This window comes from Hemiscyllium ocellatum, chromosome 11 (assembly GCF_020745735.1).
Source record: "Hemiscyllium ocellatum isolate sHemOce1 chromosome 11, sHemOce1.pat.X.cur, whole genome shotgun sequence".
In the NCBI taxonomy this organism is placed as follows: Eukaryota; Metazoa; Chordata; class Chondrichthyes; order Orectolobiformes; family Hemiscylliidae; genus Hemiscyllium; species Hemiscyllium ocellatum.
This window is the reverse complement of record NC_083411.1, coordinates 21,382,771-21,394,934: the sequence shown is the minus strand read 5'-3', so window position 1 is coordinate 21,394,934 and position 12,164 is coordinate 21,382,771. Positions and strand designations below refer to the sequence as shown.

Sequence of the window (12,164 nt, the reverse complement as noted above, 5' to 3'; positions counted from 1 at the left end):
TGTGGTAACTGCTCTGTGCAGGGTCCATAAGAAACTATAGAGTTGTTGACACAGTCCAGTCCATCATCCAGGCCAACCTTCCATCCACTAGCTCCATCTACACTTCTCCCTGCCTCAGAAAAGCAACCAGTACCATCAAAGACCCCTCCCACCCCAGTTATCATCTCTTCTCACCTCTTCCATCATGCAGAAGATACAACAGCTTAACCACCCATACCAGCAGGTTCAAGAACAGTTTCTTCTCCATTGATAATAGATTTCTGAATAGATCTCACATATTTCAAGTCTAATGTTGATCTTGCTTTTGTGCAATTTCCTTACAGGTGTAACTTTGTGTTCCTCACCCTATGATCTTTGTATGTTATGATTTGTCTGTGCTGTATTTAGGTACATGTGACAATTATAAATCAAATCAAATAAGGTATTGATACAATAACACTGAACCTGGCATTTTACTGGGGCTCATTGATGTTTGAGTAAAGGATATAAACGACTTCAATCTGCAGTATATCATTATATGTTTAACAATGGTTGCACTGTTAATTTAGTTCCTTATATCAATAATAATATTTGGTTTTGTTCCACCAGGACTCCCAGGCTCTCCAGGACTAGATGGTTTGAATGGTTTGCCTGGACCTAAAGGACCCAGAGGAACACCAGGTACTTAGCAATAAGAGCTTTGTTATATTCTGTTTGGGATTGAGGTATAACCTCATCCTTATCAGACCATAAGATTTTGGAGCAGAAGTAGGAATCCCAGGACAATAATGACCTAAAATTTCCTGCTGAGGCATGGAGAGGGAGCTTCCACTCTTTCTAGTCTCACAAGAAATGCTTTATTTTTAAAAAGGAAAATGTTGTGTCTTGTTCTAGCTCAGTTTCTGCTACTTTAGGGCAGAAGCAGGGCATGAACAGTTGATTTTAATTGTTGATTCACTCAATTTTAGTCAGGCAAGTTTAGTCAAAATCATCACCTTTGTTTGTTTTCTGTACGCGAGAATGCTTTGCACAATGAAAAATGTAAGAAAAGCAATTTATTTAAGCGTATTGTGGAGTGTTCGCTGTCAATTCATTTAATGGACTGACTCAAGCAATGACGCTTGATGAAAACTATTCGTAAAAATCTAGAGCTCTGTGAACTTGCTCCTTCCCAAAGTGATTTTTAATCTTGAGCGAAATCAAAAGTGTTGCCAATCATCAGCAGCAGTGAGGTCATCAAGCAGACTGAGCAGCCAATCAGATTAAATTATCCTCACAGACAGCAAATGAGGAAATAAAAATCACAAATCCCTTTATGTTTGATTATAAATTTTACAGGTGGAGAGTGAAATAATTGAAGCAAATACAAGAAATTGACTTGAATTGTAAAGTAAACAAACTGTAAATACAAGTACTCTTTGATTTTAAAAAAAGGTGAAGTTTCTTAAAGCAATGGCAAAATTTTACATATGATAAATTTGAAATTCCACCTTTAGAAGGTGTGGCTGCAAGATTCATCTGTCCTGGAAGTGTGTCATGGAATGTCTAGACTGCTTAACTGAAATAATAAGAATTATACTTTCACAGTCATTAAGACTGTTCATCAAAAGTTATGAAATGTCAAGACATTGAAAATAGGAACAGGAGTAGGCCATTTGGCCTTTCGGGCATGCTCCAGTTTAATGCTATCATAGCCAATCATTCACTTCAGTATCCTGTTCCTGCTTTCTCCCCAATTAAAGATCCAGTTACCCTTCAGTAAAAAAGATGCAACATTTTGAAGGGATTTGACAGGGAGACTGAGAGTGCAAGAGTAGGAGCTCTCATGTCTTCCTTAAATTCTAATTGATTGTGATTTTTTTATTTATTCATAAGATATAACTATTTAGGTGAGCAATATTATGCAGAGGATAGCTAAAGGTCCATGATGCAATAAGTTTAGAGTCACATGAAAGCTAGAGATCAGCTAAGGATGGCTTGTTTTTCCCTCATGAACATTAATAAATCAGATTACCTTTACAACAATCAGCAGTGCTTAAATGGTTAACATTAGACAAGCTTTTAATTGCAGGATTTTATTGATTTAACTTTCACCACCTGCCATATGAAATTAAAACCAAAATTTCCACAACATTACTGGGGGTCAGAGAGTCATAGAGCTGTACAGCATGGAAACGGGTTCTTCATTCCAACTCATCCATGCCGACAGATAGCCTACATTAATCTAGTCCCATTTGCCAGCATTTGGCCCATATCCCTCTAAACCCTTCCTATTCATGTACCTATCCAGATGCCTTTTACATATTGTAATTGTACCAGCCTCCATCACTTCCTCTGGCAGTTCATTCCATACACGCACCACTCTCTGCGTGAAAAATTTGCCCCTTAGATCCCTTTTTAATCTTTCCCCTCTCACCTTAAACCTATGCCATTTAGTTTTGGAATTCCCACCCCAGGGAAAAGACTTTGGCTATTTACCCTGTCCATGCCCCTCATGATTTTATAAACCTCCGTAACATCACCTCTCAGCCTCCGATGCTCCAGAGAAAACAGCCCCAGCCTGTTCAGCCTCTCCCTATAGCTCAAATCCTCTAACCCTGGCAACATCCTTGTACATTTTTTCTGAACCCTTTCAAGATTCACAACATCCTTCCTGTAGCAGGGAGACCAGAACTGCATGCAACATTCCGAAAGTGGCTGAACCAATACCCTGTACAGCTGCAACATGACCGGTTCTGTGTTAAAAATCACACAACACCAGGTTATAGTCCAACAGGTTTAATTGGAAGCACTAGTATTTCGGAGCGCTGCTCCTTCATCAGGTGATTGTGAGGAGCAGTGCTCCGAAAGTTAATGCTTCCAAATGAACCTGTTGGACTATAATCTGTGTTGTGTGATTTTTAACTTTGTACACTCCAGTCCAACACCAGCACCTCCACATCCTGACTGGTTCTGGATTACTAGTGCAGTGACGTTGTCAAGTCATGCTTGTATTTGGGGGATCTTTAACAGCACACCCTCTGGAGAATTACTGGGAGCAACTTCTGGTGTTGAACATTTTAGTCTGCATGTGCAAACACAAGAGATTGCTGTTAATATAATGGAGTGGTAATGGTGAAACAAATGAACATGCTACATGAAAAGCAGATGCATTGGTGACTCTCACCATGTCATGTTTGATCTGATTATAGTCTCAAATCCAGTCTCCTGCCTATCCTCTATGTCCTTTAACTCTCTAGTTAGTCAAATACTGATTAAATACAGACTTAAAATTATTTTTAAAATCTTACCTCTACTAATCTCTGGTGAAGAGAATTCCACCAACTAATGACCCTAATACTTGTCCTCATCTCTCCCATAAATAGGAAACCCTTATTTTTAAACAATGCTCCCTGTTTCTGCTCTTTCCCAGAATGTGGAAACTTCCTCTTACCATCCACCCTGTCAGGACCCCTCAGGATCTTACATGTTTCAATAAGATCACCTTTGATTCTTCTAAACTCCAATACCTAACTTATCAAATCTTTCCTCATAAGATAACCTCTTCTTTCTAGGAACTAGAATAGCCTACCTTCTCTGAACTGCTTCTAATGTATTTGTATGCTTTATTAAGTGAGGAGACCAAAACTTTATGCAGTACTCCAACATGGTCTCACCAGTGCCCTGTAGAACTATAGCAAAACTTTCCTTTTTTAAAATTCTATTTACCATTTTAATAAATAACAATATTCCATTTGTCATCCTAATCACTTGCTGCATCTTTTATTTGTAGGATATGGATATCCCTAGCTAGGCCCGCATTGCTCATCCCTAATTGTCCTGGGGAAGGTGGTGGTGAGCTACCTTTTTGAATCACTTTAACTCTTGGAGCTTTAAGACACCCACAAATCTGTTAGGAAGGGAGTTCCAAGATTTGACCATGAAGTAGAAGTGATCTGCTTCCAAGCAACGTTGCAAGCTTCTTACGTCTGAGCTGTGTACCAGGACACCCAGATCCCTCTGCACAGCAAAGTTCTGCAATCTTCATTTAAACAAAATACTGCTTTTTCAATATTCCAGCCAAAGTGGACACATTCACATTTTCCTCATTACACTGGTTAGATGTGCACCATCATTACTGTTGCAAAATTCAGTCAAAAACGCTTTACAGATTCTGTTCCAGAGACAATAAACAAAGCATGAATAGGTTGTAAATGGAGCAGAGAATTCTTTTTGATTTAATTCAGAGTTAATGGTTGGCAATTTCTCCAAGAGCTGCTCCCTTGACTTTCCACCATCCATCTGCCCTCCATATGGCAGGAGCCACTTGGAGGAAATTCCCAGCCATTGGCTCGATCGCGAATGAATATTTATCTCCTGATGTTCTGTTTAGGTGCTGTTTTGGCGGCACCGCCAGGGCCTCCTGGTCTTCCTGGGTTAAAGGGTGAATACGGTGCACCAGGCATTGGTGTAGGTGCACCAGGATATCCAGGACAAAAAGGACCTCGAGGAGATCCAGGTAATTGAGAAAATTGACTGTTAATTGTTCACGATAGTTTTACAGGATTTTCTGCTGTCAAATCTGATGACAAACTTAGCAATTTTGTTCCTGACTATATAGTGACAATTGCATTATCACAGGGAACTTGTACCTCAGTATTTTCACTATAATGTTTCACTGTGCATCAAAAAAGCATGGTGTTTCACGTGGGGTTCCAGTGCATGTTCCATTTGTGAAAAAATATCCTATTGTATGGAGACTCAATGGTTTGAATCTTGGTAGGGAGTGGGAAGATGGGGAGGTTTAGAGTTATAGAGTCATAGAAATGTGCAGAACTGAAACAGACCCTTCAGTCCAACTTGTCCATGCCGACCAGATAACACAAATTAATTTCGTCCCATTTGCCGGCAATTGGCCCATGACCCTTCCTAATCATATACCCATCTAAGTGCCTTTTAAATGTTGAAATTGTACCAACCTCCACCACTTTCTCTGGCAGCTCATTCCATACATGCATCTCCCTCTACCTGAAAAAGTTGCCCCTTGTGCCCCTTCTAAATCTTTCCCCTTTCTCCCTAAACTTATGGCCTCTCATTCTAGACTCCACCACCCCAGTTGCTATCAGGCAATCCAAATATTTGGATTTCTCCACATGTTTTGGAGTTTTGAGTTGAGTCCCCCACTTGTCTACATTAGCCTAAACAGACTCAGCTTCCCTCTGAGCAGGGAGCACTCCAGAAGAAGCTGCCATTGCACTTCCATCATGTGCTGCTGATAGTGAGAATTGTGCTTCTGATAGCCGGTTGGTGAAGAAAAACTAATTGGCAGCCTTCACTTGAAAGAGATTTGTTCACAGACTGAAACATTACAGTCACATAACTCCTGACTCTGCTCTACTTTTGGGTCAGTAAATATCTCTCTTTATAAAAAAATGAAAGAACTACAGATGCTATAAATGAGAAATAGAAGTTGCTGGAAAAGCTCAGCATTTCGGGTGTGGTGACCCTTCCTCACTTCTGAGGAACCCGAAACATTAACTCTGATTTCTCTTCACAGATGCTGCCAGACCTGCTGAGCTTTTCCAGCAACTTTTGTTCATGTCTCTCTTATCTGTGCTCAAGTAACCATCCAGTCAATGGTTTTGACTTACATGTACTTATTGATCATCACGTGTATGATCTGAGTTTATGACCGTTAGATTGGGGTATGGGCAGTTATGTAAGGTGGTGTTCGCAATCACCTCAACTGAATCCTACGTACATTTCTTTCGTTCTTACGATTCAACCCACCAAGTTTGATACTGCAATTCTGTCATAAATTGTGCAGATATCTGTTCAATTGTTACACGTAACCAGCTGATAATTAAAATCTGTCAATTTCAAAATAGGTATCTAGCTCCCAGCAGAGACTGAGATAAGTGAACCAGTGTTATTGTTGCTGATTTTAGCCATTGACTCCTAGTGCTAAATAAAGGAGAGGCGAGATAAGGGCATGAATGAGAAAGGATTAGAAGGGTGTATAGATCTACTGAGTTGAAGTAGGGATGCAGGTGGCTTACACAGAGCCTAAATACTAGTATAGACCAGTTGGGCTGGAATCCTCCTGCTGCTGTAGTGTGATTGCAATGCAATTCTGTGATTGGACTATGAGTAAGAGTACTTTAGATGGGTCAGTTTTTGTCCAGTGTGTGCAGGACAGTTTCCTGACACAGTATGTAGACAGGCTAACAAGGGGCAAGGTGACATTACATTTGGTACTGGATGATGAACCTGGTCAGATGTTAGATTTGGAGGTAGGTGAGCACTTTGGTGTTAGTGACCACAATTCGGTTATGCTTACTTTAGTGATAGAAGGGGATAGAGTTATATCTTGGGGAAAGGCAATTGTGATCTGATTTAGCAAGATTTAGGATGCATAGGATGGGGCAGGAAACTGCAGGGGATGGACACAATTGAAATGTGGAGCTTATTCAAGAACCAGCTACTGTGAGTCCTTGATAAGTATGTACTGGTCAGGCCGGGAGGAAGTTGTTGAGTGTGGGAGCCATGGTTTACTGAGGAAGTTGAATCTCTTGTCAAGAAGAAGAAGACGGCTTATATTAGGATGAGACGTGATGGTTCAGTTAGGGCGCTTAAGTGTTACAGGTTAGCCAGGAAAGACAAAAGAGAGAGCTAAGAAGAGCCAGGAGGTGACATGAGAAGTCACTGGCGGATAGGATTCAGAAAAAACCCTAAGGCTTTCTTTAGCTATATCAGGAATAAAAGAATGACTGGAGTAAGATTCGCGCCAATCAAACATACTAGTGGGAAGTTGTGCACGCAGTCAGAGGAGATATGGGAAGTGCTAAATGTGTACTTTTTGTCAGTATTTGCACTAGAAAAAGACAATGTGGTCAAGGAGAATACTGAGAATAGATGCATAAGGAGGAGGTGTTAGCAATTCTGGAAAGTGTAAAAAATAGATAAGTCCCCTGGCCGGATGGGATTTATCCTAGGATTCTCTGTGAAGCCAGGAAGGAGATGCCCAAGTCTTTGGCTTTGATCTTTATGTCATCATTGTCTACGGGAATAGTGCCAATAGACTGGAGGATAGCAAATGTTGTTCCCTTGTTCAAGAAGAGGAGGAGAGACAGCCCTGGTAATTATATACCAGTGAGCCTTACTTCGGTTGTGGGTAAAGTGTTGAAAGGGTTATAAGAGATAGGATTAATAAAAATCTAGAGATGAATAAGTTGATTAGGGATAATTTTGTGAAGGGTAGGTCGTGCCTCACAAACCTTATTGACTTTTTTGCAAAGGTGACCAAACAGGTGGATGAGGGTAAAGCGGTTGATGTGGTGTATATGGATTCCAGTAAGGCGTTTGGTAAGGTCCCCCACGGTAGGCTATTGCACAAAATACGGATGCATGGGATTGAGGGTGATTTCGCATTTGGATCAGAAATTGGCCAGCTGAAAGAAGACAGGGGGTGCTGGTTGATGGGAAATATTCATCCTGGAGTTTATATACTAGTGGGCTAATGCAAGGATCTGTTTTGTGTCCACCGTTGTTTGTCATTTATATCAATGACCTGGATGAGGGAATAGAAGGATGGGTTAGTAAATTTGCAGGGGACATAAGGTTGGTAGAGTTGTGGATAGTGAAAATAAATGTTGTAGGTTACAGAGAGACATAGATAAGCTGCAGAGCTGGGCTGAGAAGTGGAAAATGGGATTTAAAGCAGAAAAGTGTGAGATGATTCACTTTGGATGGAGTGTCAGGAATGCAGACTACTGGGCTAATGGTAAGATTCTTGGTAATGTGAATGAGCAGAGAGATCTCGGTATCCAGGTACATAGATCCTTGAAAGTTGCCACCCATGTTGATAGGGTTGTTAAGAAGGTGTGTTAACTTTTATTGGTAGAGGGATTGAGTTTTGGAATCATGAGATCATGCTCCAGCTGTACAAAACTCTGGTACAGCCACATTTGGTGTATTGCTATAGTTCTGGCCACTGCATTAAAGGAAGGATGTGGAAGCTTGGAAAGGGTCCAGAGGAGATTTACTAGGATGTTGCCTGGGATGGAGGAAAGGTCTTATGAGGAAAGGCTGAAGGACTTGAAGCTGTTTTCGTGAAAGAGAAGGTTGAGAGGTAACTTAATTAAGACATATAAGATAATCAGGGGGTTAGAAAGGTTAGACAGTGAGAGCCTATTTCTTCGGATGGCGATGGCTAGCACAAGAGGACATAGCTTTAAATTAAGGGGTGATAGATATGGGTGATAGATGTCAGAGGTAGTTTCTTTACTCAGAGAATAGTAGGGACATGGAATGCACTGCCTGCAACTGTAGTAGACTCGCCAACTTTAATGGCATTTAAATGGTCATTGAATAGGCATATAGACAAGAATAGAAAAGTGTAGGTTAAATGGGCTTCAGAAAGTCAAAGGGCCTGTACTGTGCTGTAATGTTCTATGTTCTATTCTGTGTAAGTGATATATCTATGTTTCATTGTCCAAAAAGCCAATTATGGAGCACACGTAAATGTTGTTGTAGAGACTGCTTATTCATGCTCTAGTATAAACAGTGTGTCAAGGATAGGAAGAGAAAGAAGACAAAAAGGGGAAATTATAATTGGTTTCTTGGCCTGTTTCTATCCCTTGAGGTTTAAGCTCTCACTATCATTTATATCCAAAGGTTCCAAACTGTAGAATTACTTATTGGCTGAGTGATATTTACATCTCATTCAGTACTGCTGTATATGGCTGAAATATGTCACAGCCACATTATATTTAAATCACAATATATTTTGGTCATGGACCTATTAAAATGAAACTTACATGCTGGTGATCCAACCAACTGGTACAATAATTAGTGCTATGTAGTAATTAGAATTCTCTTATCGTAAGAGAAGTCCAAGGTAAAGAAATCCCTTTCAAATAGGAATGGAAAATTGTAATTCAGTAACTGGGTAAATATGACAGTAACTTTAATTCAATTCTCATAGTCAGAAGCTTATAAAATCAAATTGGCTACTGATTTCACACTTTTTAAAAAATTCACTCATTGCTTTGTTGGCATTGCTGGCTAGGCCAGCATTCATTGCTTATTCTTAGCTGTCCATGAGAAGGTATCAGTGAGTAATTTATAAGGCTATGGGATTTCCTGCCAGCCACGCATATTAATAATGCCTCAAGGTACTGCTCAGACTTAATGCATATTCTCCAGAATTGAGATTGGAAGATGTGCCCATCTTGTATTCCATGTTAGACATCTTTGAACCAGGCAATGAATTCTTCAGGAACACTCAGTTATGTCTCCACTTCAAAACTACAGTACCCCTGCTTCTTACTCAAACACTGTATGTTGGGCATTAGTTGAGGTAAAGGTTAAACACAATTCCAATGCCGTCCCACTCATTCTATCTCTTTGAAATCTGGTCAGAGTACAAAGAGGTCAGATACAATTACTGCAAACATTGCCACCAATGGAACTCCCGACAGCTATTTATGTGGGACAGAGACTCAGCAATATTGAGTCCTTTCCTATTTCTACGCTCACTTGCTCAGATTACTCCAGCTGAGCCCAAAGAAAATGTGGGACCGTGAAGTTGAGAGAAGGGCTGAGGAACAAGATGTTCAGCAAATGTCCATGAAGAGGGTACAGTGTATTATGCAGGGAGAGATGAGGAGAGCAGCTGATTTCTGGGGACCGAATCGTAGTTCTGAAAAATAACCAAAACAGACTTGAATTGTTAACTCTCTTTCTCTCTCCACAGATGTTGCCAGGCTTGCTGACTTTCTGGTTGTTTCAGATTTCTAACAGCTGTCATATTTTGTATTGTTGGACCCTTATTAGCACTTTAAAACTTCCATTGATTTATGCTGTTTAACAAAAATGGTGAAAAGAGATTAAATCTATTGTTTATAGCTGTGAGTCAAACCAATCGATCCATTCCATAACTCCTATTGCTCCATTAGGCCGTGCTGGATCAATGGGTCTTCCAGGGAAACCGGGTCCTCCAGGAGCCACCATCCCTTCAAACATTCCTGGGAAGCCAGGTGATGTTGGTCCTCCTGGATACGATGGTGAACAAGGTAAGGTATTGCTCGCTTCACAAAAATGCACAAGGGGAGTAAATCTTTTCTGTCAGTTTGTGCTGGCACATGTGTAAAATCAACATAATCAGTTAGTGAGTTTGTGTCCTCATATTCAGGATCACTAAGAATTATTCCAGGTGCGATATAGTTGCTAACCTCATCCGTACACACAAGCTATTATTTTTGCTTATTTTATATTAACAGGCTAACAGTCATCCAGCATCTTTACCGTTGAAAAGATTTATAAAGGGAAAACTAAAGTTAAGCCAAAGCAACAAGGTTTAGAGCTGTAAGCAATGCTTGCTAAAAGGGATAACTTGGCTGCAGGATGTTAAAAGAGCTGAGAGAGGAGAGGATATGGAGGCAGCAAAATAATGAAGTCCAATTTCAAACAACAACAGTGACTAAATTGAACTCTATTCAGTCCATATTTCAGGCATCTTTGGTGGTCACCTCAAACAGACATTAAGCCCATTATTTATACAAACGAAAGCCCTGGCATCTAACTGTCTCAGCTCAAAGTTCGGTTGTAACAGAGAAGTATGGGCCTGCACTGCCCAGGATTAGGCAGCTATTGCAACCTGAACAGTAACAACGTAAAGAACATTATATGTTTGTGTTTTTCAATTTAAAAGATCTTCCTGTGGAGCCAGAATATGAAGAATATTCCCCCAATTCCACAATCATCATGATTCTATCCTCTTACTAGTTTCTGCCCGTTCCAATCACTCACATAGATATACCTTTGAGTCACTGTTGGTCACAATGCCCAAACATTGATAATATTTACAGTTCTGCTCATGATCACACTAAGCTGCTTTGTCCTGACATCAAACTTCTTTAGTGTTGTTGGAGTTACACCTATCCAGGAAAATGAAGAATATTCCATCACATTCCTGATTTGTGCCTGGTAGATAATATATGAGCATAGAGGAGTCAGGAGGTGAGTTACTCACAGCAGATTTCCTTGTCTCTGATACACCTGTATAGCCACACCTTTTGTACTGGTGGTTCAGTACAGTTTCTTGTCAATGGTAACTCTCATAGAGTCTTACAGTCATAGAGATGTACAGCATGCAAACAGACCATTCGGTCCAACCCGTCCATGCCGACCAGATATCCCAATCCAATCTAGTCCCACCTGCCAGCACCCGGCCCATATCCCTCCAAACCCTTCCTATTCATATACCCATCCAAATGTCTCTTAAATGTTGCAATTGTACCGGCCTCCACCACTTCCTCTGGCGGCTCATTCCATATATGTACCATCCTCTGTTTGAAAAAGTTGCACTGTAAGTCTCTTTTATATCTTTCCCCTCTCACCCTAAACCTATGCCCTCTAGTTCTGGACTCCCCCACCCCAGGGAAAAGACTTTACCTATTTATCCTCTTCATGCCCCTCATAATTAAGGTCTATAAGGTCACCCCTCAGCCTCCGACGCTCCAGGGAAAACAGTCCCAGCCTGTTCAGCCTCTCCCTATAGCTCAAATCCTCCAACCCTGGCAATATTCTTGTAGATCTCTTCTGAACCCTTTCAAGTTTCACAACATCTTTCCGATAGGAAGGAGACCAGAAGTGCAAGCAATATTCCAACAGTGGCCTAGCCAATGTCCTGTACAACCGCAACATGACCTCCCAACTCCTGTACTCAATACTCTGACAAATAAAGGAAAGCATACCAAACACCTTCTTTACTATCCTATCTACCTGCGACTCTGCTTTCAAGGAGCAGCGCACTCCAAGGTCTCTTTGTTCAGCAACTCACCCGAGAACCTTACCATTAAGTCTATAAGTCCTGCTAAGATTTGCTTTCCCAAAATGCAGCACCTTGCATTTATCTGAATTAAACTCCATCTGCCACTTCTCAGCCACTGGCCAATCTGGTCAAGATCCTGTTGTAATCTGAGGTAACCCTCATCGCTGTCCACAACACCTCCAATTTTGGTGTCATCTGCAAACTTACTAACTGTACCTCTTATGCTCGCATCTAAATCATTTATGTAAATGATAAAAAGTATAGAACCCAGCACCGATCCTTGTTCAAAACCATTATTGTATAATGGAAATTGTCAGGGGCCAACACTTATTGCAGTGGAACTCAACTAGTGACCGCTGCCATCCTGAAA

At 40.7% G+C, this 12,164-nt stretch overlaps 1 protein-coding gene across 4 annotated transcripts in view; it reads left to right on the top strand.

Annotated features, from left to right (window-relative positions):
• col4a6 (collagen, type IV, alpha 6) overlaps window positions 1–12,164 on the top strand; it is a 418,566-nt gene that overhangs the window by 376,017 nt on the left and 30,385 nt on the right. For all 4 annotated transcript variants that reach the window (XM_060832451.1, XM_060832452.1, XM_060832449.1 and 1 more), the window contains 3 exons: window positions 589–660; window positions 4,352–4,477; window positions 9,918–10,034. In XM_060832451.1, coding sequence (XP_060688434.1) covers window positions 589–660; window positions 4,352–4,477; window positions 9,918–10,034 — 315 coding nt within the window. The remainder of the gene's footprint in view (window positions 1–588; window positions 661–4,351; window positions 4,478–9,917; window positions 10,035–12,164) is intronic.